The sequence below is a fragment of the Phacochoerus africanus genome, chromosome 14 (assembly GCF_016906955.1).
Source record: "Phacochoerus africanus isolate WHEZ1 chromosome 14, ROS_Pafr_v1, whole genome shotgun sequence".
NCBI lineage: Eukaryota > Metazoa > Chordata > Mammalia > Artiodactyla > Suidae > Phacochoerus > Phacochoerus africanus.
The window spans coordinates 936,923-963,390 of NC_062557.1; the positions used below are offsets into that span (position 1 = coordinate 936,923).

Consider the following 26,468-nt stretch of genomic DNA (forward strand, 5'->3'; position numbering starts at 1 on the left):
GAGAGGCTCGCGTCTTTATTCCCGCTTGGTAGGCAGGGGTCCTGTGGCTGTCAGAGTGGGCACCTCTGGGCTGGTGGCTCTCACCTCTTGGCAGCTGCAGCATGAGAACACAGGGTGACTTCAGGGTCCCAGCCGCCACCCCCCGGCCCCACCCGCCTGGTGGCCCCCATGGTACCTGGCAGCTTCAGCCACTTGGGCACCTTGCCCAGGTCCCTCCTCACGGGCTGGGCCACCCCAGGGCTTGGCGCGGGGGGCCCTGCTGCCTCTCCCTCAGAGGTTGGTTCCAACTCCAGGGGCGCAGAGGCAGGGGCTGGCAGCGGGGATGGGGTCCCGGCGGCCCTGGACATGCACCTGAGGACAAAGGCCAAGGAGCAGGATAGTGGGCAGTGGGCACTGGGCCCTCCCTACCCCTCTGGGATCACTCACTTGGCCACCAGGACGTCAGCAGCAGATGGGGACACAGTGTGTTCCAGCAGCCTGGGCTCCAAGTAGATGCCTGCGGGAGATCCAGCCTCACCTCAGGCCACAGGGCAAGGGGCCTGGCCGGGCAGGTGGCTGTCCCGGCCCGAAGGGGGATATGGGGGCATCAGGGCCACCGGCCTCCCTCCCACACCCGTCTGAGGAGTGGGCATCCAGGCCCAGAGCCAGTGGCGGTGGGCGGAGAGAGGGGCCACCCACCTGTCGGCTCCTCGGGTCCGAAATGCACAAGGGCAGCGGGGAAGAGGCTGGCCTGAGGGGTGCAGAGGGAGCTCAGGGGCCAGGGCACCACCCCACAACGTGGCCCACCACCCAGCTGCCCTGGCTGGCCAGGGCATCAGACCACAGGGTCCTGCCCGGGGCCAGCTCCAGCCCCAGCCGGACGGGCACCCGTGCGCTCCGGCCTTTCTCCCCCCAGTTCCCGGGGAGCAGCGGACATCCTGAAGGAGGAACTAGGCCTGGCAGCGCCCCCCCGCAGCAGAAGCTCCAGGTCTGGTGTGGGACTGGGTGCCTTCCGGGCAGGGGGCTGGACTGTGGGGCCGAATGGGGCTGCAGCAGAGGAGCGCAGAGCCCAGAGCCCCCGGGTCACCACCGGCCTCTGCACCTGAGGATGGTCACGGCTGAGACCCCCAAGCGGGCCTGAGGCGGCAGCAAGGCCACTGCCTGAGGCTCCGCGTCTCCGGTCCCTGGTGGAAGGGCCACAGCTGCCAGCTGAGTGTGTCCCCCCGTTCTCAGGGCCCAGCTCTTGGAGTTGGGATGGGGGGTTAGTAAGAGGAAGCTTCCGAGGCCGGACCCAAGGTCACAGCAGAGGCTGAGGCCGAGGGCGGCTGAGAACACTCTGCAACCCCACGCGGCCATGTGGGAGCCCGGGGCAGGGGCATGTGGCCTGCAGGGTCGCAGGAGGTGCCCCAGGGCCTCGGACACTGACGGAGGTGGGGGGGGGGGTGCGGCGCACAGGTAGGGTGGTGCCCCAACCCGCCCCGGGTGACCCAGCCAACCGGCCAGGCACTGGGGCCACCCGCCCTGTGGGGCTGCCTGGGGGCTGTGGCACTTGAAGCCTGCAGGACCCCCTCCTCCTGGAGGCGGCTCCTCGTGAACCCGGCCTCCTGGCCTCCCCTCAGCACCTGCTGGAAGCCCCCTACTCGCCGGCTCTGTCTCGGGGTCCTAAGGGACAAAGAGCTGAGGGGCAGCGCGGGCGACCACGGGGACCACTGGGAGGGAGGGTCTACCCTCTGCTCAGACGGACGAGGTGGTCTTTGGGGCCCACCAGGGGTGGAGCCGGGGCCCTGGGCGAGGCAGTGGGCAGGAGGCTGAGACGGGAGGAAAGGAGGGAGGGGCTCAGGTCTGAGGAGGGGGCGCTGGGCAGCTCTGTGGCCACACCGCGACCTCCGCATCCTCCCGCCCTCGGCCCCCCTCGGCCGCTCTCAGCAAAGAGCCGCTCCTGCTCCTGCTCCCGCAGCCAAAGGGGCAGCTGGGCTGCCATCCCCACACCCACCCGGAGCTGTCACTTTCTGGGGCGCAGGCCTGGCCCCAGGCAGCCCTGCCAGGGACATAAAAGCCGGCCGCTTCCGCGCCCGCTGGCCCGCGGGCGGGAAGAAGGCTTCCTTCCCGGGGCCCTGCCAGCTCTCTGATCACGGGCAGCCAGGGACGCCACCCTGAGCGAGGCCCCGCGGCTCCAGGGCGAGCTGATGGATGAAAGGAGACGGCTGCTGGTAGCGGGGGGCAGAGTGTCACCAGGAATCAGGCCACGTGGGTGGGACAGGCGGCACCCAGGGCTCCCAACTGGAGGGAGTGCACGGCCGCGGGCCTCCCCACCCCGAAGCATCTTCCAAATTCAATGTTTATCAACAGGCTGGCCAGTGAGGAGGGCGGGCGGGGACAGGAGGAGGCCCAATGCCTCCGGGGCTCCCAGGGGCGGAGAAGGGGGCGCGGGGGGAGCCCCCTGCTCCCGCCAACCTTGGCTCCTTTCCTTGGTGGGCTTCCAGCCTCTCCGCAGTCGGTCTGCCCCCGCCCCCCGCCCCCCCCCACCCCTGACGGTGGCAGCCCCGGGCGGGCAGCACGGAGGCCCCTCACCCCAACTCGGATCTCTGCGGGGCCTGCTGGCCGCTTGACAAAGGCCAGCCTCTGCTCCTAATTAAAATATCTGAAGAGACTTTGACGAGAAGCCATTAGGCTGGAGGGCTGGGGAGGCCCCGGGCCGCTCTCCCGGGGCGAAGGCACAGGACATTCCTTCTGGCTCTGGACGCAGCCCAGCAGGGCAGCCCATCAGGATCACCACTCCCCGCCCTGGGAGCTCCGGGCCCCCGGCCAGCGGGGAGGGCCCAGCACGGCATTCCCAGCAGAGGCCACGGGGTCGGGGAGAAAGGCCTGGCCGCAGCCCCTCCAGGCCGGGGCCAAACCTGCTGCCAACAGCTGGCACCCCCAGGCCTTCCCGGGCAGCTGGCCACCCGTGGCTGCGGCCTCTGACCCTTGACCCTTCCGGGGCTCCCCACAGCCCAGCAACCAGCCCCTCTCCCCCAGACCAGGGGCAGTCCCGGCAGGGCCGAGGCTGCAAAGCCCCAACCGACTTCGGAGGCGCTCTGCTCCTTCCAGGCCGCCCGCCCCTCCCTGGTCCAGGGCCTCTGCCGCTTCGGGCTGGCCCAGCAGCGCCCCCAGCCTGCCAGGCTGGTACCTGAAAAAGGGTCAGCGTGTGGTCGTCCAGGATGGTCTTGGGCGGGGCGATGACTGCGGAGAGACGGGTGTTGTCCCGGCAAGCGCCCTGGCCCTCGGTGCCCACGCGGGAGCCGGAGGCCTGCAGCCACAGCTGGGGGGTTTCTGAAGCGGCCCCTCAGCTCACAGCCCCCCGCCCATCGCTCTGCTGCTGCCAAGACCCAACAGGAAGCTGGGGGGAGGGCACGGGGGGGGGGGGGCCCACCGCAGGGTATGCCCACCCTGCTCAGCGCCTTGTGCGGCCCTGCAGCTCTCCCTGCACCCCACCCCCACGGCTCCTGGGGCAGGCAGAGGGCACCTTCCTCCCCACCCCCGTGCCCCCATCTGCCCCACGACGCTGTTCGCGCGGGAGAAGCTGCCGCAAGCCCCCTACTCACACAGGTGGAAGGGCAGCGCGGGGTTGCCCAGGTGGCTCCTCACAAAGTCCCGTAAGTCCCCCACTGCGGGAGGAAGGGCAGGTGGGCGGGGGCCCAGAGGCAGACCCGCTCTGGTGTTGCACCTCTGCGGCCGCCAGGCCCAGCCTCCACGGACCCAGCGGCTCGACCTCAGGCCAAATCCGAGCTTTGAGGGCAGCGATCCAAGCTTGTTCTTTCCACGGTGCCCCCGGCAGTTTGGCCAGTGGGATGGTCCCAGCCTGGGACCCCATCTGCTGGGGGGCTGTCCGTCCCTCGGCCGCTCGCCCCGCCCACCACCAGCCAGAGCTGCCCCTGGGGACCGGGGACCTTGAGGACCTGCCTGCCACCCCACCTCTGCAGTCTTGGGTCCGGGTCACCAAGGACCCCACTCAGAACTGGTGGCACTGCTGCCTTCCCCCCAGGTGAGCCACAGCCCCAGGCTGGAGACCCAACAGCAGGTGCTGGGGAGCCCTGGGCCCACCTCCTCCGGGTGCCCCTATCCCACCCGCGCCCAGAACTGCCCACCTGGCCTGCCAAGCATTTGATGTGAGTCCAGCCCCTAGCCCGCACCTGCCACCTGCCCCACGGAGACCACAGCAACCGGCAAAGGTCCATCCCTGGAGCCCAGCCCTGCAGCCCCACGGCCCTGAGGGAAGGGGCCTGAGGGGATCACGGGGCCGCCCGCCCTCCCAGATGCCCCGAGGGCTGCTCACCGGTCTCACTGGGGCGGAAGAAGCCCTGCAGGATGTGGCGGTCCGGAAACAGGACCCTCAGGACCACCTGCAGCAGGACAAGCCGGCCCGTCGGCAGGGCGCCCGGAGCCCGGGCCAGCTCCCCGCACCTGGCTGCCCGCCCATGCTCTGGCCACGGGCCGGGTCCGTCGGACCCCCGGGTGCACGTGTGGAAACACCGACGTTTCTCATCTTACGCGGGGCCGACGGGCCCGCGGATGACCCGAGGCCACGCAGGCCTGTGCTGCCGCCAGGGGCAGACCCCCCCACCTGTACCTTAGGGTAGCGCTGCAGCTTCTCCTTCATCTGGGCCTCCCGGAGGGCCTTGGTCACCAGGGGTGCTTCTTCCAGGCGCTTCCTGGCGGTGGGGGGGGGAAGGTCCCAGGTTTCCCCAACCAGAGCAGAGCCCCCACACGACCTGGACTCCGGGCCTCCCGCCACCCCCTCGGACTGGGTGAGCTGCCCCCCGCGCCCCCCGGGGCTGGACAGAACTGGGAGCCCCCACCTGCACCCCCACGCCCTCTGAGCTGCTGCCCAGGGCCTGGTGTCAGCATCCAACATGGGCTGGGGGGGTCTCCCGAGGGCCAGGGCGCACCCACCGCTCGCTCTTGAGCTGGGCCAGGCGCCTTCGGACGTCGTCCACAGTCACCTCGAAGAACTCATCAGGCAGCTCCGCAGGCCAGGCCTGGAGCAGCACCTCCAGGTCGGGGTGGCACACCACGGGGGCTCGGTCCACCGGCTGGGCAGGCAGAGGGCTCGGCTGACACAGGGCTCGGGAAGAACTCCGGCTCCCACCCCATGGCACTTGGGCAGACATGCGGCCCCATCTGTCCGCCCAAGGCCAAGGCCACGGAGCCCCTCCTCTACACCTGCCTGCCTCACGACGCCGGTGCCGAGACCCCCACTCACCGACAGGGCACACAGCCCTGGGGTCTGGGCTCAGCCGGGCCAGCTGGCACCCTCTGGCACCCACACTGCTACAAGAACCCCAGCTGCCTCTCTGTTCACTCCCTGTCTCCACGGGGGCTCCCCACGAGTGCCAGGGAGCTGCCTGGCACTAGGGTTCTCCAAAGTGGGGGACAAATGTAGGGAGCAGTGCCCCGGTCAAGGCCACACCGGGGAGGGGCAGCCAAACAACAGCCCCTGAATTAAAGGTTTGGCAAACACCTGCCAGCGATCGGCCCCACGGCCAGGCTGAACCCCCTCCCCTCCCCAGGGGAGCAGCCCGAGCCCACCCTGCCCTCCGCCCACCTTGGCGACACAGGAAGGGACAGTGTCATGCCTAATTGGCAGCAATGACGACAGAAATCACAAAGCAGGGCCTGCTCTGCTCACAGTACCTCCAGGCGGGAAACCGCTGCGAGGGTAGCTCGAGAGACCGTGGGGGCACTTGGCGGCGCTGAGGCCGCCCGGGGAGCTGGGCCCCTGGCCTGCTCCCGCCTGCCCCTGCCCCATCCCAGCCTCGGCACAGGGCCCTCGCCTCCTGCCTCTCGACACCGGGGCTGGGCTCGGCCGGCTTCTCTGGATGCTGCGTCCTGCGGTCCTGGCCACAGCACCCCCCACCCGCTCCACAGGCCAGACTCTCGCGTTCGGGGAGGGCCAGGCCCAGGCTGGCCGCGGGCAGAAGCTGCCCAGGGCCCCCCAACCACACTCAAGGCCTCGACTGCCCAGGCCGGCAGGTCTCCACTGTCGGCGGGTGTACAGCCGCATGGCGCCCCATGATAACGGGAGGCGGGCTCTCGCCAGGAAGCCCCTCCGGTCTTGGGGCACCGGGGCAGGGTGGCCAGGAAGGGCTGGTGAAGGCCCTGGCAGCAGGGCCCGTAGGTGGCTGACCAAGGCCCCGAGGGGCTGTCCCCTCAAAGCCACAACCCTCCTGCAGCCTGCAGGCCGTCCACGCCAGAGCTTTTTATAACAAGATGCCAGGCGCCAGGCTGCCCCCCACAGCCGCGGCGCCTGCATTCCAGAAGGGCCGAGTGTGCGCCTGGGCCCCTGGGGGAGGGCGAGAGCGGACGTGGATGTGCCTAAGCTGGGCACCGTGTGTCTGCCAGGGCCAGGCCCAGGCACACAAGCCCCGGAGCCCAAGCCCCCGAGCCCAACAGCTGCCGTTACGACCCGGCCCCTGGCGGGTCCCACAAGAACAGCAGACAGGCCGGTGGGATGTGTCACCCTGCTGCCAGGGGGCTTCCAACGCCTCCACGTCGCCCGGCCCACAGAGACACTGCGACCAGAGGGGAGGGGCTGGGGTGGAGGGCGGGAGGAAGCGGGGCAGACCCCTCACTTGGGACACTCCCCTGGCAACCGGGCCCTGGGGTGCAGTTACGCCGCCCAGCTCCAGTCCTCGGTGGATTTATGGGGAGGCTTCTGGATGGAGGGCAGAGGTCTAGGACGGGGTGCCAGGGAGGAAACGCACAGGGGCAACCACCAGCGGCCCCACACTCTGGCCATGGGGCTCCCCGTGCACTGGCAAGGGCCGCAACTCCAGGGGTCGCGCTGGGGCTCCAAGGTGACCCTCCCCTCTGGTGCCGAGGACGCGGGTGGGGTGGCTGGCCTGGAACCCTCCCAACCCCCACCTGCGCATCAGCTCCTCCAGGGACTTCCAGGGAGCCGTCGGGCCTGGGTCATCCCAGCCAAGGGACAGGCTTTCCATCACGGGCTCACTGCCCGGCTCCTAAAAACAAACTGCCAGCCTCCGGGCAGCCCCTATGTGGACTGGCTGACACTGGCCAGCGGTCCAGAGGGCGCGCCTGGAGAGCCGGGAGCACCCCCTGCGGGTGACGTTCGGAGGAGGCCTTGGCTGACGGCCGGAGGCTGGACAGGTGCTGCACTGACACCTGAGCCACCTGGGGACCAACTGTCCACTGGGATGGCCACTGATGCCTCTGTAAGGAGCCCCTGCCACCAGGACGGACCCTTCGAGGGAGCCCCGAGGGGAGAAAAGCTTGCGGGCCCCGTCCGTCCTCAACCTCACACCAGGTCAGCGTGGCCCCAGGCACAGCCAGAGGCCGGGCCTGGAGGGGACGAGGGGCCCCCACAGCCAGTGGACACGCTCCAGGGGCCGCCCACGAAGAGCTGAAGACCCGCCTGGGCACACGGGGGTCCGCCCGTGTCGGAAGCAGCCTTGCTGCCGCTGCAGTTTCATTTTCTTGACGCTAATTTTCCAGGACATGGACGACGCACTGAGGAAAAATGCGGCAACGCTTTGGAGGTGACCTCAGCCCAGACGTGCCCGCGTCCCCGCGAGGACTGTTCTCCTCGCTTGCTAACCCTCCCGCTGCCCTCTCGGCGCAGCCGGCCTCGGACGACGACGGCTGGGGTAACAGCTTCCCCGAGGGGCTCGGAGCCCAACCGCATCGCGGGCGGGCGGGAGGGCCGCGGGCCAGCGGGGTCACTCGCCACTCGCCACCGCCCTCTGCAGGGAGCGCAGCGCCAGTGCGAGGCCAGGCCTGACCCCGAGCCCCTCGCCAGGCCAGGCAGGTCTCCCCGGGCACGGGGCGCGTGAGCTCCCCAGGGCGCAAAGAAGCAAACGTGGGGCGTGCGTGGGCCCGCCTCACCCCCAGGGGAAGGGGGCAACCCACAGAGGGGGCCCCCCAGCCGAGCAGCTCTGGGGCTGCAGGGGTACCCCAGCGGCCGAGCACCCTGCAGTTCCCACCGCCCCGCCAGCCCCGTCACGGCTGAGACTGCAGGACAGCCTCAGCAGTAGGGCATCCGCTGTCGCCGGGCCACTGATACCTTCAGAGCTGCAGAGCTGTCTGCCCACAAACCTGAGTGGGCGTCCTGGCCCAGGCCAAGGCCAAGATCGGGGGGCCGTCCACCAGCACCCCCGGGGAGGGCCCCACTCACACTCCCCTGCCCCGGGCCCGCACCTGGCGACGTCACAGAAGGCACTAAGGCCCAGAGGAGGGCAGGGGCCAGCAAGGGGCACGGCTCTCGGTCCACCCCGGCCCCTGGCACTCGGAACCTGCCTGGAACTGGGAGCAGGACGGCCACAGGCGAGCTGACACCTGCCCAGAGACGGGGTGCGCAGTGCCGAGCGGGTCCCCGGGGCCGGGACCGCCCCAGGAGGGCGAGGGGCACAGGGGAGACCGCGGTCAGCCTGCCCTGCCCAGGGGGTCGGGGCCTTTGATCACAAACCAGGCCAGCTGCGTGGGGGACGCCTGCTGGGACCACGGCCAGCAGCACAAAGAGCTGCAGGGCAGCCCCCAGGCCAACGGAAGGGCTTCAAAGGACCTGCCGGGCCGCCGCACAGCCCCGACCTCGCCGGCACCCGGCACCCGGTTCTGTCCGCCAGTAAAACTACCTTCTAATAACCCGTGTTTCGACATCAAAGGCAGGAGCCGCCGCGTCTGTAAACCATCCTGGGCCTCAGCCGAGGACCTGCCTGCATCTCATCCTGTCTCTCCCGACTCTTCACTCAAAGCCCAACCACACACAGGCAGGACACGGACGGGAAACCTGGAAACTCTTTTGATGACTGCAGCGCACCTTTGAAGTTCCCCAAAAGTTCCGTTCGGTTCCTTCTCCCCTCCCCCAGGACTTAAGGGGACACAAAGCAGACACCATGTGGCCGGCCGGGCCTCCGGGCGCGCGGCTGTCAGTGTGACAGGAGGCGAGGGGCGGGCGGGGGACGCGCCCCAGTCAACCAGCTGCCGGGGCCCCCAGATCAAAGACCAGCGCTGCTGGCGGCCAGGCGGCCCCTCGCCGGGACCCCTCCTTCCTGGGCCCCCGGGGTCAGCACTTGGGGACGCACGGGGCTCCTGCGCCCGGGACAGCAACCACCTACCCAGCCGGCACCAGTCCAGGCCACTCCCCACACGGCCACGGGGCACCAGCGGGTTCCCAGGAGCCGTGAAGGCCACAGCCTTCAGGGAGGGAGGGGCCCTGCCCCGGTGCTGGATTCCTGGCCCCCGAAAGAAGAGCCCTGGAGGGAACCAGGCCCCTGGCCCCAGCCCACTCCGACCACAACGGCCTGCTTTCGATGACGGCTGGTTCGGGCCCAGTGACGAGGCCACGAAACTGGGGGCTTCATGCTAGTTTCTAAGGCAGCTGGAACCTCAGCATAGAAGCCACCGGGGTCCCTGGAGAAGCCAGAGAAGCACCACCAGCTCCTCCCCAGGACGGGCGTCCACGGGGCCGGGGACTGGCTCAGCCCCGCCCCCACCCATTCGGCAAGAACACAGGGAGGTCCGGGGAGCAGGAGGAGGCGCCTCTGTCGCAGGGCTGAGCCTCCCGCACCCCCAGAGGGGTCCCCCACCCTCCCAGGTGTGTGGCCTGGAAGCAAGCGTGAGGAGGGGGCTCCAGCGCGCAAACGCACGTGGACCACAGCCAGCGGTGTCGCTGAAGACGCCAACCAAACTGGACCCCCCCCCCCCGGCACGCGAGGGGAGCTTGCTGGGGGAACCGATCCGAAACCTCACCACGCAAACAAACGGAAGGAGCCAGAGGCTCAGAATCACCTCAGCGCGGAAAACAGCTGGTGAAGCTCCGTACCCACCTGTGCAAGAGAAAGCCGCTCAGAGAGGCCGGGCCAGAAACCCCGCCCGACACAGGCTTTTCACAGCACATGTCACCCTCCACGGACAAACGGACACCCCAAGATCAAGGACAAGCAAGGATGCCCATGACGTTTGCTGCTACTCAGAGGCTCCGTCAAAGCAACATGATTAAAAAAGACAACACGAGGAGTTCCCGTCGTGGCGCAGTGGTTAACGAATCCGACTAGGAACCATGAGGTTGCGGGTTCGGTCCCTGCCCTTGCTCAGTGGGTTAACGATCCGGCGTTGCCGTGAGCTGTGGTGTAGGTTGCAGACGCGGCTCGGATCCCGCGTTGCTGTGGCTCTGGCGTAGGCCGGTGGCTACAGCTCCGATTCAACCCCTAGCCTGGGAACCTCCATATGCCACGGGAGCAGCCCAAGAAATAGCAACAACAACAACAACAACAACAACAAAAAAGACAACACGAGACAAGAATATCAAGGAAAGAGATAAAACTGACGTCATCTGCCAGGACGCCAGCTCAAGCTGAGAAGCTGCTGGAGCCACCGAAGCAGGTGAGCTAGGCCACCCAGCATGAAACCCAGCGGACTCCACTCGTGGGGCTGAAGCCTCACCATCCACACTCCACAAGCTCCCCTCCAGTGGCAGGGGGGTGGGAGGGCTGCAGTGGTTCTCTGTCACCCAGAAAGGTGACCTGTAAAAAGGGAGTCGCTCTCGGGACTTCCTGCCGCGGCACAGCGGGTTAAGAATCCAACTATGGGAGCTCCTGTGGTGGCTCAGCGGTTAATGAACCCGACTGGCATCCGTGAGGATGCAGGTTCGATCCCTGGCCTCGCTCAGTGGGTTAAGGATCTGGCGTTGCTGTGGCTGCGGCGCAGGCTGGCAGCTGTAGCTCCAACTAGACCCCTAGCCTGGGAACCTCCATGTGCCTTGGCTGCGGCCCTAAAAAGACAAAAAAAAAAAAAAAGAGTCCAACTACGCCACTCGTGTCACAGCGAAGAGCAGGTTCGATTCCCGGCCCAGCACAGTGGGTTAACAGATCTGGCGTTGCTGCAGCTGCAGTGTAGGTCACATCTGTGGCTCCGATTCAGTCCCCGGCCTGGGCACTTCCATATACAGAGAGTACAACCGTAAAATAAAAACAGAGGGGGGGTTCTTTCGGCAGCAGCATCCTTCTCGTCACCACGTAAACTGCTGGGGACGTGGGTGGGGCAGAGCTGCCCGGCTGGAAGGGAAGGGCAGAGCAGAGGGGGAGCAGGCTGGAAGGCACACACATGCCTGACGGCTTCAGGGGCTCCGCAGGTGACAGCATGCTGCCCGGGCTGGAAACCCAGGCTGGCCCCACCACCAGGTCTCTCAGTTGGGAAAGACCCCTCCGGCCACCAGCCAGAGGCCGGCCATGCTTGCCTGGGTGGACGCTCCAGAGGTGGGAGAGCCTGGGACCCTGGGGAATCCAGCACACGCTTTTGCTGATGACAGGGCGTGAGCGCTGCTGAGGGAGCAGTCACGCAGAGGGACCCAGAGAAGCCTGCGGGAGCCCTGCCAGGACTCGTGAAAGCCCACAGGCGCTCCGATAGAAAGTCCCGCGCCGCCGCCGCCCAGACCCAGCTCCGCGCTGAGGGGCCCACGCCTGTCCTCTCTCGGGACCTCGGACAGGGCTGCAAGCAGCCACACGCCTGGGCTCCCCTCGCTCAGGTGGACAGAGCCAGGGACGGGGGTGGGTGTCAGGCTTGGGGACAGCTGGAGCCAGAGGTGCTCAAAGGAGGGTGGTGCCTCGGCAGGAAGGGGCGCCCCCAGAGCCCCCCACTGCCGGGAAGGGCCAGGCCGGTCTATCCCAGCTCAGCCAGGGCCGCGTGCCCCCCTCCCGGCTGCGGCTCAGGCAGCTGCTGGCAACTTCCACGCCAAAGAATCCCCACGAGAGATGCACGAGGGCCCCCATAGGGCTTGTCTGCCCATGTGGGGCACATGCCACACGCCCCCCCACACATGCCAGCCGCAGGACAGAGAGTGACTGGGGGACGCCTGGCTCAGGAGGAACTGTGGCCAAACCACCTTCACATCAAAAGCTGCTCAGAACCGCCAGCCCGGGCAGAAGGCAGGGGGCCGGCCCCAGGGCTCTGGGACGGCGGCTCCGGGCTGCGACGTGGCCACAGGGACACACGCGTGTGTCAAAACCCGTCAGGCCGCACACCTAAACCCATGCTCCAGAAAACGGACTGCAGACGACATGAGACCAAAGAGCGCTTCCCCAAGGAGACGGACAGGCGCCCGGCGACCACGCTGCACCCCTAGAGGTCAGGTGCGGGCAGGAGACAGGACCCCAGCGCCCAGCTCGCTCCTTACCGGCTCCAGCTCTGGCTCCGGCTCCTGCTGGGGCTCCTGGCCAGGCCGCGACTTCTTTGGCTTCGAGGGGCCTGCGGGGCTGGAGAAGGACTTGGGCGGTTTGGCTGAAGGTGACACCAGAGGCCTGGCGGCCCCGCAGGGCCCCCCCAGTCGCTGTCCCCCGCCCGAGAAGGGCACGAAGGGGGCAGGTGCGGGCTCCTTCACGACGGGCTTGGCCTGGGCGTCTGCGGGCGTCGGGCTGGGGCCGTCCGTGAGGCCGGGCCCCGCGCTGGCTGCCGCGTCCTGCCGGCTCACGTCGCCGTGGCTGAGCCCCGCGGGGTTCAGCGGCAGCAGAGGGCTGCCGGCGGCCTGGCCGGCTGGTGTCAGGCGCGGGCTTCCCGGGCTCCTGCTCCGGGAGGCCCCGGGCTCCTGCGTGCCGGCCGCGTCCCAGGGCTTCATGGCGAACCTGAGGGGAGCCCGCAAAGTGAGGCTCGGCACGTGCGGCCCCATGTCTCCACGCAGCGGCTCCCCTCGGGGGCCGACCGAGCCGAGTCCATCCCGGGAGCACCCCCCGCAGCCGCAGCAGAGCGCAGGGTGTCCGACCCCCAGGCCACAGGCGGGGGAAGCCGCCAGGGGAGGGGCGGGGCTCCCCCGTGCCTGCTTCCCTTCCTCCCAGACCCCACTTTCCTTCCCTGAACGAGACTCCGAGGCCCCCACCTGATGGTGGCGCTGCCCCCGGTGAGGCCCAGCGACTGCAGGGTCGTGCTCTGCAAGGCGGCTCTGCCGGTCACCTGCGAGGAGGGAACGTGCCGTCCTGCTGACCGCCCACTGACCGAGCGCCCCATCCGCCTGCCTCTCCCAGCCTGGGCTCTGTCACCAGCACCCTGGGGTCCCCAGCCGGCCCCAGCCCAGCACCAGCACCCGAGAGGCCCGGGCGGGCAGGGCTTGGGCCTGGGTTAGCCACATGTGGCCAGCTGACCAGCCCGCCGAGGGCTGGGACTGACCACGATGGCCCTGACCCAGGCCCGGGTGCGCGAGGCTCAGTGATCTGCCTTCCAGGGGAGGGTATGTGGCCCCCAAGGGCCCCCCTGCTCACATCCCTGGGTCAGGAGCCTCAAACTGGGATAGAAGGTGGGCACGGCCCAGCCCCAGCAGGGGGCCCTTGGGGACGGTGGCCACCCCCGCCAGGAAAGGGCACTTGGCCAGGGTCGAAACAAAAAGCCCCTGTGAGCCAGGGGACCCCGCGCCAGGAGGGCCCCCCGTCACGGGCGGGGACAGGCAGGGCCTCGGTGCCAGGCCAAGCCTGCCCCACGCCATACTCGGTTTTGGAAAGATCAGAGCACGGAGCAAAGCAAATGTGTATGAAAATGAAACCGCTTTTGTGACTCCTGGGCTTTGAGAGGAGCTGAGAAAACAAACAGGGCTCTGAGGGAGGCTGGGAGCAGCCTGGGCGGCCCTTGGTTGCTTCCAGCGGAGCCGGCGTCGGGCCTTTTTTCCATGAAACACACCACGCTTTCAAGGCCCGAGCCTCCCGGCCGCCGCTTTGAAGGCAAGTCTGAGAGTGAATTTTCCAGGCCGGAAAGTGGGGGCGGGCGCGGGCGCGGGCACCTACCTCGTCCCGCATGTACACGCAGACTGGGCTCGCCTGACACGGCCGCTCCAGACGCTCCCTGCGGGGACAGCGAGCGAGACGTCACAGACCCGTCTCCGAGGAGGACTCGTCCGCCCTGGCCGTCAGCCTACGGCCTGGCGGCGTCTCCCACCTGCCCCGGCCTCCGAGGAGACGGGCAGCGCCAGCCCCCCCCCCCCCGCCCCCGGACCAGCCTCGCCCAGGCCACCACCAACCATGCCTGGGCTTGGGACCAAGAAAGCCCCGGAGGGGCCGAGACCTGGGCTTTTACCTGAAGCCGTCGCCCGTGTCCCCTGAGAGGTGGCTGCCCCAGAAGCACAGGGAGCACGGGGCTTGGGTCCACCACACGACCTCCAGGACAGAGCAGGGCAAGGCTGGGACAAAAGCGGCGGGGCAGCGGCCTGGCCACGGCGCCCTCCCTGTACACCAGACCCCAGGACGGGAGGGAAGGGCCCCGGGGGACGCCCAACCGGAGGATGGGGGAGGGTGGGGGCCTGCAGGTGCACAACCAGGCCCGCACCCGGGACAGCCGGCACCTCCCACACCGGCCTGCGCTGGCCATCGCGGTTACAGGCCACGAGGTGACCAAGCCCTGGCTTTGGATGGTTACATCACTGCAGCAGGCCTGCGACAACCAAGCGAAGCTCATTCTGCGTTTCTGACACACGACTGTAGACCTCGCCCCCAGATAAACGTCTGACCCAGACGGACTAGCAGCGCTCCAGGCCTGTCCCGCCCCTCCAGAGAGGCCTGGGCCACCAGAGCAGGAGGCCTGGCACGTCCTCAGGCCGCGCAGCGCTGCCCTGCCAGGCCCCAGGGCTCAAACAGACCCGGCCGGGTGGGAGAGCCGACGGCTGAGCCGGTCACCACACCTGACGCTGACACTTGCCACCTGGCCCGTCCCCGAGACCCGTGCCACTGTCCTCTAAGTGCCTTCAGCACGTCCTCTCGTTTGCTATCGGTTTTTGCTTCTGTGAGGCCCCCAGGACTGACAGACAACCCAGAGCCCGCCCTGGGGGGCCCTTGGGGCAGGTCCCGGGCCACCTCCCACCGGCTGGCACCCGGGGGGGGCTCAGCCCATGCTCTCCACCCCCCCGCCCCCGGCCTGTGCTCACAACAAAGCCTCCCCCAGGGATGCCTTCCAGCTCTCAACCCGAGCAACTCGGGGGCCAGCCAGGCAGGCGTGACCCTGCACACACAGTGGGGTCAGGCTCAGGGAAACGTAAGACCCCAACGTGGCGGAGAGACAGCCCTGGCCAGGCCCACAGGCTCTTCGTCCTGAAGCCACGATGGAGGAGGCGCAAGAGAAGATGCTCCCGCAAACCAGAGCCACCGGGCCAGGGGGGAGAGAGCCGCTGGGACGCGGCCCCTCTCAGCCGCGACAGAGGCAGTGGCTGCCTGGGCTCAGGAAGCTGGCTGCCCGCCTGCCACGCGACAAGCAGAGTGCTCTCTGCTCTCGGGGGCTCGGGCCAGGTGTCCTCCTCACAACCCCTGCCCAGCACCCCTGTGGCCAGTGCGGGGCTGCACGTCACCCGCGGGGCGGAGGGCACGGCAGCGCCCGGGAAGGGAAGGCCTCCGGACATCAAACAGCAGGCTGGCTTTGATGTCGCCGCTCCAGAGGGATCGGGTTCCGCGGGAGGCATCTGAGGAGAGGCCCGTAAACATGCCGAGGGGAGGGGCAGCCGCGCAATCGCTTCCAGACTTTCCCGGCCAATTAGCGGTGCTCTCCCGTCTGGCCAAGGACAGTGGACGACCCGAACCTTCCAGCGCATCGGGGCGCTGCTACCACCCCCTGCAACAGACCGCCAAAGCCCCCCGTGTCTCCGACGGAGGTAGCTTAGCGGGGGCTGGGCCTGCCCCACACCCCAGCCAGGCACTTGGCCCAGAGGAACGGTGCTGGGGAGAGGCTGGGGGGGGGGGGTGTCCTCCCACCATCCAAGGCCAGCAAGCCCGCTCCCCACGCCAGGCCAGGGGCCAGCGGGGCAGAGGTGCTACTGCCGCCGTGCTTCTCCCCGCCACGGACGCAGCCGGACAGCTCCCGGCAAGGCACTTCTGTGAACCGGGGGGTGAGGCCAGAATTGGGAGCCCCTTGTTTTTGTCACCCGTTGGGGCCTGACCAAGTTGGACTGGTACAAACACAGATGCCACCAACACGAGCTTGGCACCATAGCCCCCCGACGCAAGAACCACCAAAAGTGGCTCAGATGAACTGAGCTGTGACTTCAGCTTCAGAGGAGCTCCTGCTGCCACAAGGAGGCCCTCGGTGGCTGAGGCCACATCCCAAGAGGGCCAGGTGACATGCACCCACCACCCAGCTGCCCGGCCCACACAGAGATGAGGGAGCACTGGGGGGCACAGAGGCCGAGGCCCAGCGGCAAAGCTGAGCGCCTGCGGCCAGTTTCCAAAGAAAGGGAGCCCCAGGTCTCTCAAAGACGGCACCCTCGACGGACACCCTGGCATCTACGCCCTGGCCATGCCTGCAAGGCCCTGGGCACAGAAACCCATCGCCAACCTGACCACAGGCGGGTCCCCGCCCTCGTGGGCAGCCCCTCCCTACAGCCTGCTGTGCCCCAGGGGCCACGCGACCCAGAGAACAGGTGGATGGCCAGTCTCTTCCGGGGACGCTGGAATCAGTGGGATGAACGCGGCTGAGAGCCAGGGGTGGGGGGCGGGGGCTCGGCTCCAACACAGGGCCAGACGTGGGGGGAAGACCCCAGCCTGGGGGTGGGGGGCGCCCAGAGCCCCCCCTGCAGCAGAGGCCCGAGCAGCAGAGGCAGGCGGGCCGGCCCACAGCGAGCCAGCGTCCCCTGGGGTGGCCACCCTTCCACGCAGTGCTGAGCCTCGCAGGGCGCCCCGCACGGAGGGAGGCGGCTCCAAGCGTGAGACGCGCCAATTTCCAGACCAACGAGGAATGTAAAGTATCTCCTTTTCGCGCTGATGACACGTTCCGAGGATAATGTTTTGGATGTTCTGAGTCGAGTTAATTATATTCCTGAAATTAATTGCACCTGTTTCCGCTTTCCTTTGATGTGGGTACGAGAAAATTCCGAATTACCTCCTGTCCCCACGTGTGGCCCACACGCCCATCCAGTGGACAGCCAGTCGCTCAAGACGCTGGGGTCGAGCCAGGCCGCCATCCACCCAGAGCTCCACGCAAAGGGCCCGCACCGCTCACCTCCAGCAGCTCCGGCCGCATCTGGCACGCCCGCTGCTCTCGTGAACCACTTCAAGCGAGAAAAACCGGCTCCGTGAAACCGGCGGGCAGGCGCTCCGGCATCCACAGGGCTCCGCGGGGTGGGACGCAGACAGCGGCTCCTGCACGGCCCCAGCGCGGCCTCACCAGCTCACCACTTTGGGGCACGCGCTCCCTCATCTGGACCCAGCTTCAGCGCTGGCAATGCCAGCTTCCCAAAGCAAAGGCCTGGAGCTGAAGCCTAGACGAGTCCCACCCGCAGGTCCAGCAATCCTGCCTCTAAAGCCCCGGCCCCGGCGGTGCAGACCTCCTGCTGTGCACGAGCGACAGCGGAGAAAGGCCTTGGAACACGAACACACACACACAAGCAGGACGGCGCAGAAATGATGCCCAGGGGATCCTGTGAAGACACGACGGTCCCAGCCCAAGAGCAGGTGCGTCACGCCACGTGTTCAACGCCCTGTGTGAGCGAAGGACTGGCCCGGCACAACCCCTGCCTTGGCCCACGTTCCCTGCCTCGTCACCCTGCTTCTTCTGCCGCTGTCCCCACTGCTCCCCAGTGCTGTTTCTTAACGTCCTAAGCCCGGTTTACTGAGCCAGTCGGCCCGAAAGGCGCGTGCGACCTGTGTTCCCAGCACCTCGGCCTCCCCAAGGCGACCCCTGGACCGGGACGCAGGCCCAGGAGGGGCACGGCCATCCTCATGATGGGGTGACCCTGGCCCCCCGACACGGGCAGCCAAGGAACCGCCGGGTCTCGGGAAGGTGGACCCCAGACTGCAGAGTCCAGCCTGCTCCCCAGGCCACCCCTTGTTTCGACGACCGCAGCCTGAGCAGGGGCTCTGGCGACGCGGGGCCCCTCAGCTCCCTGCCCTCCATGCCCGCCCTTCCGTGCAGCAGCCAGCAGCTTGTGCAGAGGCTGCGCGTAGCAGACAGGTGATCTTTTGGGTCTAAAAACAGCTTTTTCGTGTGTGCTCACGCCTCACTAATCTGGCAAGGTAGAGCATTCTAGAACAAATGATCTTCCTATGGCACACTCCTTCCTGGTGGTGGTGCCAGGCGGGGTGAGGCCTTCAAGCAGGCCAGCCGTCCCCAAGCCTGTGGAGCCAGCCCCTGGCCCGCAGCTCCCAACGAGGCCCTGCCGGTCACTCGGGCTGTCACGGCCTTCAGCTCCCCCCCGTGCTTCTCTGTCCTCTTTCCAGAGACGCGGAAGCCCACAGCCTGGCCGTCTGGACCCTTCCTCTGGCCTCCATCCTCACGCTTGGCCACCGGGCTCTGCAGCTCCTCCCCAGGAGGCACCTCAGCCAGGACGGCAGGGACCCGGCACCCCAGATCCAGGCATCAGCTCCCAGCCTCACAGGGCCCCCTGCACCCTCAGGCGCCAGCCACCCCAGGAAGGATGAGCTCTGGCAGGCTGCAGACAGGACAGACCGGCTGACCCTCCGGCATGTGAGCAGGAGGGCAGATCCTCAGGCCGCCAGCTGTCCCCAGACATGCGGCATTCGGTCACACATGCCAGCAATCACACCCCTCGATCCCCAGCCGTGGCCCTGCTCTACCTCCTGCCATGCTTTCCTCGCCACACTGCGCCCGAGCCGCTGCAGCGACACTGGATCCTGAACCTGCTGTGCCACAAGAGAACTTGTGAACGCTCTTTTTCGATGTCACCCATCTCCAGGTCCTCAGAGACGGGGGACAAACTGCCGCCTGTCTGGACGGCCGCCACCCCTTCCGGCTGCCTCACTCAGATTGGGCGCGTGGGGCCACGGGGCTCTTCACGCCTGGGGCTCTGGCTGCAGTGCAGCTGGCTGTCGGTACCCAGCTGGTAACTGGGGAGCCAGCGGAGCCCCCAGCGCCAAGAGCCGACAACAACGTGGCAGCCATGGGGGCCGCACACTTGCCCACCCCCGTTCTCGGAACAGTGCGGGCACCCCCCCGCCCCCGCCGTCCAGAGGGCCCCGCCTCGCCCAGCACACAGTGGGAGGGAATCCCAGACCCCACTTCATCCAGCACTGGCCCGCCACCCCAGACCCTCCCCACCCACATCCACGGCAGACACTGCCCGTCCTCCAGGCCGTGTCACTGCCAACCCCCTGACGGCGCTCGGCCTCCTGGGAGAAGGCCGAGAATCGCAGCGCTCCACGGGTGCTCCTGCTCAGTCCGGCCCCGGGCCCTCTGCCCGTGCGGGCCCTCGGCCCCAGCAGCAGTACCTTCCCTTTGCAGGTGCAGCTGGCTCCTCCCAGACCTCCCCAGCCCCCAAGGCGGTGTCCCTCCTTCCTGGGGAAATCTGAGCGCTCTGAACACCCACCGGGGTGGGTACCGGTCAGGTAGCTCTGCAAGCCCAGAACCAGCTTCCCCACTGCAGCCCCGGCCGACTGTGCCGAATAAATGACAGAACAAAGAGAAACAAGCAGAGGCCCCGTCGTTTCAGCAGCGCAGCCAGCAGCTGGGCAGGGAGGTGCTGGACCCCAGGCCCTGAGCTTTGAGGAGTACCCCACAAAACCCTGAACAGCAGCCCAACCCCCCAGGGCCTGGTGGGACAACAGGTGCCCAGAGCTGCACAGGGAGGCAGCGCTAATGCCACTGGAGGCCATGCAGGTGGCGGGGGGTGCAGTGGGGGGGGGGTCCTTTCAGAACGCGTCTGGCGGGGAGCAGAGGCTGGCTGCCAGGGACCAGGCACCTAGGAGGGGTAGGGACGCTGGGGCTTGGCACTGCTGCCCCCACGGCCTCCTCTTACAAAGAACAGGGAACAGAGGGCCACCAGCACCAGAGAGGGCTGGTGAGGAGCTCCCGGAGGCAGCTCGGGTGGGGCTCAGGTGGGGCAGCAGGAATCGGCTGCTGGGACGGCTGGGGCAGCAGGTCCCTCGTCCGCTCGGAGCAGGCTTCCCTAGGGTGGGGACCTGCCCAGAGCCCCTGCCCCGCAGGCATACTCAAGCCAGGCCCCATTCTCTCGGCACTCGAGACAAAAGAACGCATCCTCTCATCACCCTCGGGAGGCCCAGAGAGGGTGAGCAACTTGCCTACAGCCACAGAGCAGCCACTCTATCCTCGCGTTCTGGGACGGAGAGTTTTAAAAGTGGACTCATGAGACTCCCTCCCACAACGAAGAAATAAAACTTAGAAGGTGACCCTTCTGACACACACAGGGGCAAAGTTTAAACATTCGACCCCTGGCCTGGGAACCTCTGTATGCCGTGGGTGCAGCCACAGAAAAGACAAAAAGACCAAATAAATAAATAAATAAGTAAATAAAAATAAACATTAATCCCCAGACAGACCTAACACGTGACAGCTGTCGGCAAGATTTTCTCTTTAAACAGAGCCGGTGCCCGGCACTTCCTCACGGCTCAAGGAGCCGGTGCTGTCAGCGCTGTGGCTCTGGTTCCTGCTGTGGCGCAAGTTCCATCCCCGGCATGGGACCTTCCGCATGCTGTGGGTGCAGCCGAAAGAAAAAAAGCCCCAACCACAGCCCAGCGTCACCTTAAAGAGTTTACACCAGTGGCGGCGGCAGCAGCGGGGGCGGGGGGGGGGGGCCTCTCAAGCTCCCCCCAGCACCAAAGTGTGTCTTGCTCTCCAGGAGGGGGAGGTCTAGCTGTCCCGGGACCCCCCCCCCCAGTGAGGACCAGCTGCCGGCAACCTGCGCGGCTGGTGCGGCTGAAGAACAGGCGCGGCCCTCGTTTCCCACCCGTGGGTCTGGATCGGCAGGGCCGGGCGATGTCCCCAGCACGGCGCAGAGCCCCGCCTGCGGGCTGCTCGCCGACACTCACCTGATCTGCGCAAAATGGCAGAGGAGCTCCCAGAGCGTCTGGCCTGAGCAGAAAGTGTCTTGCAGCCGGGAGCCGTCATCCAGCTGCAGGGCGATGCGCACCTGGGGAGACGCGCGCCAAGTCAGGGAGAGGTCTGAGCCCGGGGCGCGAGCCCCTCGCCGGGGCGCGGGGAGCCAGGCTGAGCGCTGCCCCTCACTCGCCAGAGCAATTCCTTACTTTTTTTTTTTTTCCAGCCAAGTTTGCAGCGTGCAGAAGTTCCTGGGCCTGAGCTAGAACCCGCGCCGCAGCAGCAACCTGAGCTCAACCATGGCAGTGTCAGATCCTTAACTCACTGCGCCACCAGGGAACTCCCCAGGGTAATTTCTTACCTAACAGGTAACTAACTCCCCCTGTCTACTGAATTCCCTTTCTCATAAACGAGCACACTGCTTCTGTCGGCCCATCTTGAGTGACTGCCTCCCTGAACAGGGACACAGGTCTACAACCTGGGAAGGGGTAAATACCTCTCAGGTCCCTCTGCAGAACGACAGACGTGCTACAGCAGGGCTGGAGCCCCACAATGCGCCAGCTCTGCCCCAGCTGCCAGGGCCGGGCACAGACTCACCACACCATGGCTCCTCCTGCTCAGAAGCAGCCTTGAGACTCTTCAAGGGCATGTTTATCTACTATTTAGTTGTCTCTTTAGGGCCGCACCTGTGGCACGTGGAAGTTCTCACGCTAGAGATCGAAGCAGAGCTGCAGCTGCCGGCCTACGCCGCAGCCACAGCACCACCAGATCCCAGCCATGGCTGCGACCTAACACCACAGCTCACGGTAACACCAGATCCTCGACCCACTGAGCAAGGCCAGGGATCGAACCCGAAACCTCATGGATGCTCGTCAGGTTCTTAACCCGCTGAGCCACAACAGGAACTCCAGGAGCATGTTCATTTACAATAAATCCCAATAACTAACAAAAGAGGGACGGCTCCTCCAGGCCGCCCTCCAGGAACCTGCGCAGCAAGGCAGTGTTCCTTCCACGAGAAAGGCTGAGAATCACAGCGGCAATGGACAGAGAGGGGCAGTGGGCTCAGCCCCAGCTGCCTGACTCCCGGGGGCCTCTGGAGAGAGCTGACACCCCAGGGCCCGGGCCTTCCTCCCGCCTGCTGGGAGAACACAGCCGGGTGTGAGCTGGCAGCAGTCCTTTAACTGCCATCTCTGTGCCCAGCGACCCTACAGTCATTCGCTAACCCCCTGGGCTGGGGCCAGGGTTACTGGTCTGGTGGAGAGCAGCGTGTGGGTCGGACGACCAGGACTCCGGGTGGCAGAGCCCTGCGCCCCAGCTGTGCCTTCACCCCAGAACTGAGGCCGCGTGGCCTCCGCAGAGCCCTGCCGGCTCAAGATTCTCAGAGATTTTCTGGCTGGAAACATCAGGTCCCATGGTGAAGGCTGCCCGCGTGCTGATGGGGACACAGCACAACCCCTCTCCACCCCCACCCCAAAAAGGCCATTCAGCACAGAGAACGCAGACTCTCGTCTCCCACCAGCAGCTCTCGGAGAGCAAGGCGGGAAGGCGGTCTGCTGAAGCCTCCTGAGGCCCGGACCACCTGAGCCTGAACGGGAAGGGGAAGGGCAGGCAGGAGTGGTGCTGCCAGCCCACCGCGAGGGCCACCTACCATGGTCTCAGGCCCCTCGCGGCTCCGGGAGATGGGCACCATCTCCAGCTTGGCGTTGTTGGGCAGGTTGGCGAATCGCCACTGCAGAGACAGGTCCAGCACATTCCTCTGAAACCTGCAAGACAGACCAAAGCCACGGGCTGCCTGCCGACTCGAGCCCAGCCCAGGGCTGCCGGGAGCCGAGGGACGCCCGCATCCCGCCAGCGATCCTGCAGCCTGCAGAGGCAGAGCAGGTCCCCAGCTCCCGTAGCGGGTCTCGGGAAGGAAAGAGAGCGCGAGCTGCAGGGACAGAAAGCACACAGACGGTCACCCTGGGGCTCCCTCCAATGGGGCAGCGCTGTGGGACCCGCCCAAGCGCACTCGGAAAATCAGAACATACACAGGCGTGACCGAGGGGCGTGCGCCCTGCTCTGCTCAGGAAAGTTCGAATAGAGCCCTGTCATCACCGCCCAGAGCTGCGGCGGCCTGGCCGCTGCAGCCATGCTCCCCGTGCAGCCAGCCACTGGCCAAGATGACCGGCTCCAGTCACTCCTGCTTCCTGCCGTTCTCTGAAGCAGAGCCACAACTCTGAAGACAAGCAACAGAGGCAAAGGTTCTAGAAAAGCACAAACAGGATGACCCGGCCTGAAGTCCCCAGGGAGTGCCAGGCCCTCCCGGTGGCCGGGATTTGGGGATGAAGGGCTGAGACCCCCATTCCTGGCCGGCCAAGCCAGGTCCTCCAACCCTGGACCAGCCCGTAAGTCCCTCTGCCCGTGTCCCGCGCGTTTGGGCCGCCGCACAGGGACCTGCAGCTCTGAGCCTCCAACAAGCAGGCGAGGCCTGGAGCGTCCTCTGACCCCCTCGCACAGCTTGAGTCCAAGTGGGGGCGGGTCCTGGAAGGAACTGGGGGGAGCCCAGCGAACTCCTACCCCAGGCCAGGAGAGATGGGCACAGGGCGAACCCCAGCACCTCCCAGACGCCCGCTGGCCTCTCTCGGCAGCCTGCCTTCCTGGGAAGCGTGGCCAGGGTCAGGGTCAGCACGCTGCACAAACGGGAAACTCAGATGAGCAGCACCACCAGGTGGCCTGGGCCACCCCAAGACTGCGCTGGGCCCACCACGCGCAGGGCCTGACGTCCCGCTCGACGCACCCCCGTCTGGACTGACACAGAGTCCGACGCCCACCGCTGAGGAGGCAAGAGGGGGCTGCAAGGGACTCAGAGACCTGGACACGGCCTCACCTGGGGGCAGGGAGCGTGGCAGCCAAGCGGCCTCTCCTCCAGACCCCCTCAGCTCCCAGGAAGCCTCCGGGAACAGGAACCAGCACTGCTAACCCCAGAGATCAGCTGGGCCTGAGAAAAGCTCCTGCCCACGGCACAAACCGCCACCGCGGTGCGGCTTTGATTTTACAGGAGAGAGAGGGCAGAATGCACGGCCAGGAGAGCGAATGAGAGAACGTACTTATGCTGCTCAGAAGTCAGACGGTGAGCTCTCTTTTTACCGAAGGCTAGGGGGGAAACGACAGTGCCGGTGAGAGACTGTGAGATCGGACGGTCTCCAGGCGGTCACCCGACTGCATGAAGGCCGAGGTGCCTTTGCAAACAATGAGTTTCTCAACGGGAACACAGCACCTGAAGACGGGAAAGGCAACCCTCCACACTGCCGGAAGCTGCCATACAACAACCTCGACGCCGAGGCGAGACGGGACAGCAGACCCCAGGGGAAGCCTGGGAGCTTGTGCTGGGAGCCCTGGCGGTGAGCAGAAGGGAGCGCCCATGCGTGCACCCGAGGCTGCCTTCCTCGGCAGTGGCAGCACTTTTTAAACAAATCACGCGATTGGTGGCCACAAAGGAGACAGGAAAAAAATCAATACGCACAGTCAGAGGCCTGACATTCTGACCAGCTCCGACCAGACACCACGTGGATGTCTGAGGCAGGTTCAGAACACAAGAGCGGAAAGGGGACCACCCAGCTCTGTGCCTGGAGACCAGGGCACCAGCCGGCCCAGGTGCCTGGGATTTTCGGGGGCTGCGGAAGGAAGCAGGGATCCAGGATGGCGTGAGGGCCTCTCTGCTCAGAACCTCCTATGCACAGCCCCACGCGACGCACAGACAGGCTCCCGCTCCTCGGGCTCCTCGCCACCCCTGCCGTGAGGACACACCGCTAAGGTGGCAAGCTCCCGCTACGGGACAGAAACCCATCCACCAGTGTGGGGTTTTGACCCCTGGAGAATCTGGTGCAAGCTCTCTCTTCGGAAAAACGCCCGCGCACAGAGACCTGTGCACACAAACACAGGGGCTCTGAGGCCCCAGAACCCCCTCTCTGTTTGCAGGTTTCTTCGCATTTCTCCACGGCCACCTCCTCTCACCCTCAGAGCCCCACCAGGACCTTATAGCACCAAATGCATAAAAACCCTCTGCAGTGGGTAGAATGGTAACCCCTAGAAGGATCTATCCACCCCCTGACCCCCCAAACTCGTGAGTGTGACCTATGGAAACAGGGCCTTTGCAGAGGGGTGATCAAGATTCTCGAGATGACGTCATCCTGCATGACCCGGGAGGCCCTAAATCCACGGACACATGACTTCATGAGGGACAGAAAGAGACAGAGACACAACACACAGGAGAAAGGAGGCAGAGGATGGGGAGGCAGCCGCAAGCCTCGGGTCACCTGGAGCCCCCCGGAGCTGGAAGAGGCAGGACCAGATCCCCCCCAGACCTCTGGAGAGAGTGCGGCTCCACCAGCACTGTACCGGGGGCTCCTGGCCTCCCACGGGTGAGAAAGTAGGCTTGTGTCCCTTTAAGCTGGGGAGGACGGGCTGGGGGAGGGGAGGGGAGCTGGGGAGAGGGGACAGACTGTAGTCCACAGTGGCCAGAGCACTCACTTCAGGTCGTACTCGTTGGGGTTGAAGTCCTGCCGCCGGCACGTGTCCTCCAGGACCTAGGGGTGAGATAAGGGCATGAGCCACTGCATCCGATGGGCGCGGGGGTGGTAGGCAAGTGACACTGAGGCACCCAGGGCACAATTCGCCTCTTGGAGAGCTGCTTGGCTCTGCCGGACACAGCCCAGTACAAGCCATGAGAGGGACCGACCACTCAAAGGCACGCACGCTTCACTGCGCCCTGTCCTCCTCCGCACTGGACCTGCTTTGTCACCCCAGCTCTTGCGGGGGGGGCCCTCCACACCGGGTCCCCAACAATCCGTCCCCACAGACCTCTTCCCACACACTCAGGGACTCCCCCTCACAGAGAACCAGCTCGAGTGGGTCCTGCCCCCCCACCCCCGGAGGGAGCCCCCTTCTGCGCCCAGCACGCCCTGAGATGTCACCACCGGCTCGGCCCCCGCCGCACCATGTGCGCGCACGGTCGCCGACACAGCCGCGCTCAGCAGGCACTTTCAACGTGATAGGCTCGACGTCGGCCGGCTGCCCGGCGAAGTGCCGCCAGTGACTCAGCACAGCCGCCGGCAGCGCACCGCGCCGGAGAGCGTCCCCGGGGTGGGGACCGGGGCTGGGCGCGCCGCCGCCTCCGCTGAGGGCGGCAGGGGCCGCGACCCCCGCCGGCCCCTCGGTGCCGGGAGCCCGGCGCCCGCCGCGCCAGGAGGCCGCCCATTGGCCACCGCAAGCCCCGCCCCGCCGGCTCCGCCCGGCCCCGCCCCCGCGGCCCTCGAAGCAACCGCAGGAGCGGCCGGCGCCGCGCCCCCGACCCCCTCCCGCCGCCCCCCCTGCCCGCGGCCGCACCTGCAGCAGCACGGTGCTCGGCGTCACCTTCACCGTGTGGCGCCGCCCGTTCGGGGCCAGCACCGACACCGCGGAGCCCCCGCCGCCTGCCGGGGCCGCCATCTTCCGCTCACGTGACCCGCCGCCGCCCGCCCAGCGTCAAACAACTTTATCCGCTACAGCGGGACGCACGGCCACGCGGGCGCGGGGGCGGGGCCGGGGCGGGGCCAGCGCGCCTCCGGGCCCGCCCCTGCCTGGCCACGCCCCCCGACGCTTTCGCTGGGCCCCCGAGCGCCCGCCCAGCAGTGGTCCCGCGAGGCCACCCCCGCGGGGCCACGTGGCCCGGGTCTGTGCTGACCGTGTGGGCCGCGAGCGCACCGAGGCGAGGGCTCCCTGCCCTAGGC

General features: G+C 67.1%; 1 protein-coding gene across 6 annotated transcripts; it reads right to left on the reverse strand.

Moving 5' to 3' along the window:
* Positions 1-26,228, reverse strand: ASPSCR1 (ASPSCR1 tether for SLC2A4, UBX domain containing). 6 transcript variants are annotated; one of them, XM_047757579.1, is made up of 16 exons: positions 26,086-26,228; positions 25,231-25,286; positions 22,370-22,484; positions 20,715-20,815; positions 13,740-13,797; positions 12,845-12,918; positions 12,149-12,593; positions 4,912-5,051; positions 4,589-4,670; positions 4,295-4,361; positions 3,564-3,626; positions 3,149-3,201; positions 679-730; positions 427-496; positions 176-351; positions 1-94 (listed from the first exon to the last, which is right to left on the reverse strand). In XM_047757579.1, exons 1-16 carry the CDS (start codon positions 26,185-26,187, stop codon positions 81-83), a joined length of 1,668 nt encoding a protein of 555 aa, XP_047613535.1. In that variant the 5' UTR covers positions 26,188-26,228; the 3' UTR covers positions 1-80. The 6 variants fall into 6 exon arrangements, 3 of the variants coding, with proteins under 3 accessions (XP_047613535.1, XP_047613536.1, XP_047613537.1); XM_047757580.1 differs by lacking the exon at positions 1-94 and having other exon boundaries at positions 212-351; positions 3,149-3,334; XM_047757581.1 differs by lacking the exons at positions 1-94; positions 176-351; positions 3,149-3,201.
* Between the last annotated feature and the right edge of the window lie 240 nt (positions 26,229-26,468).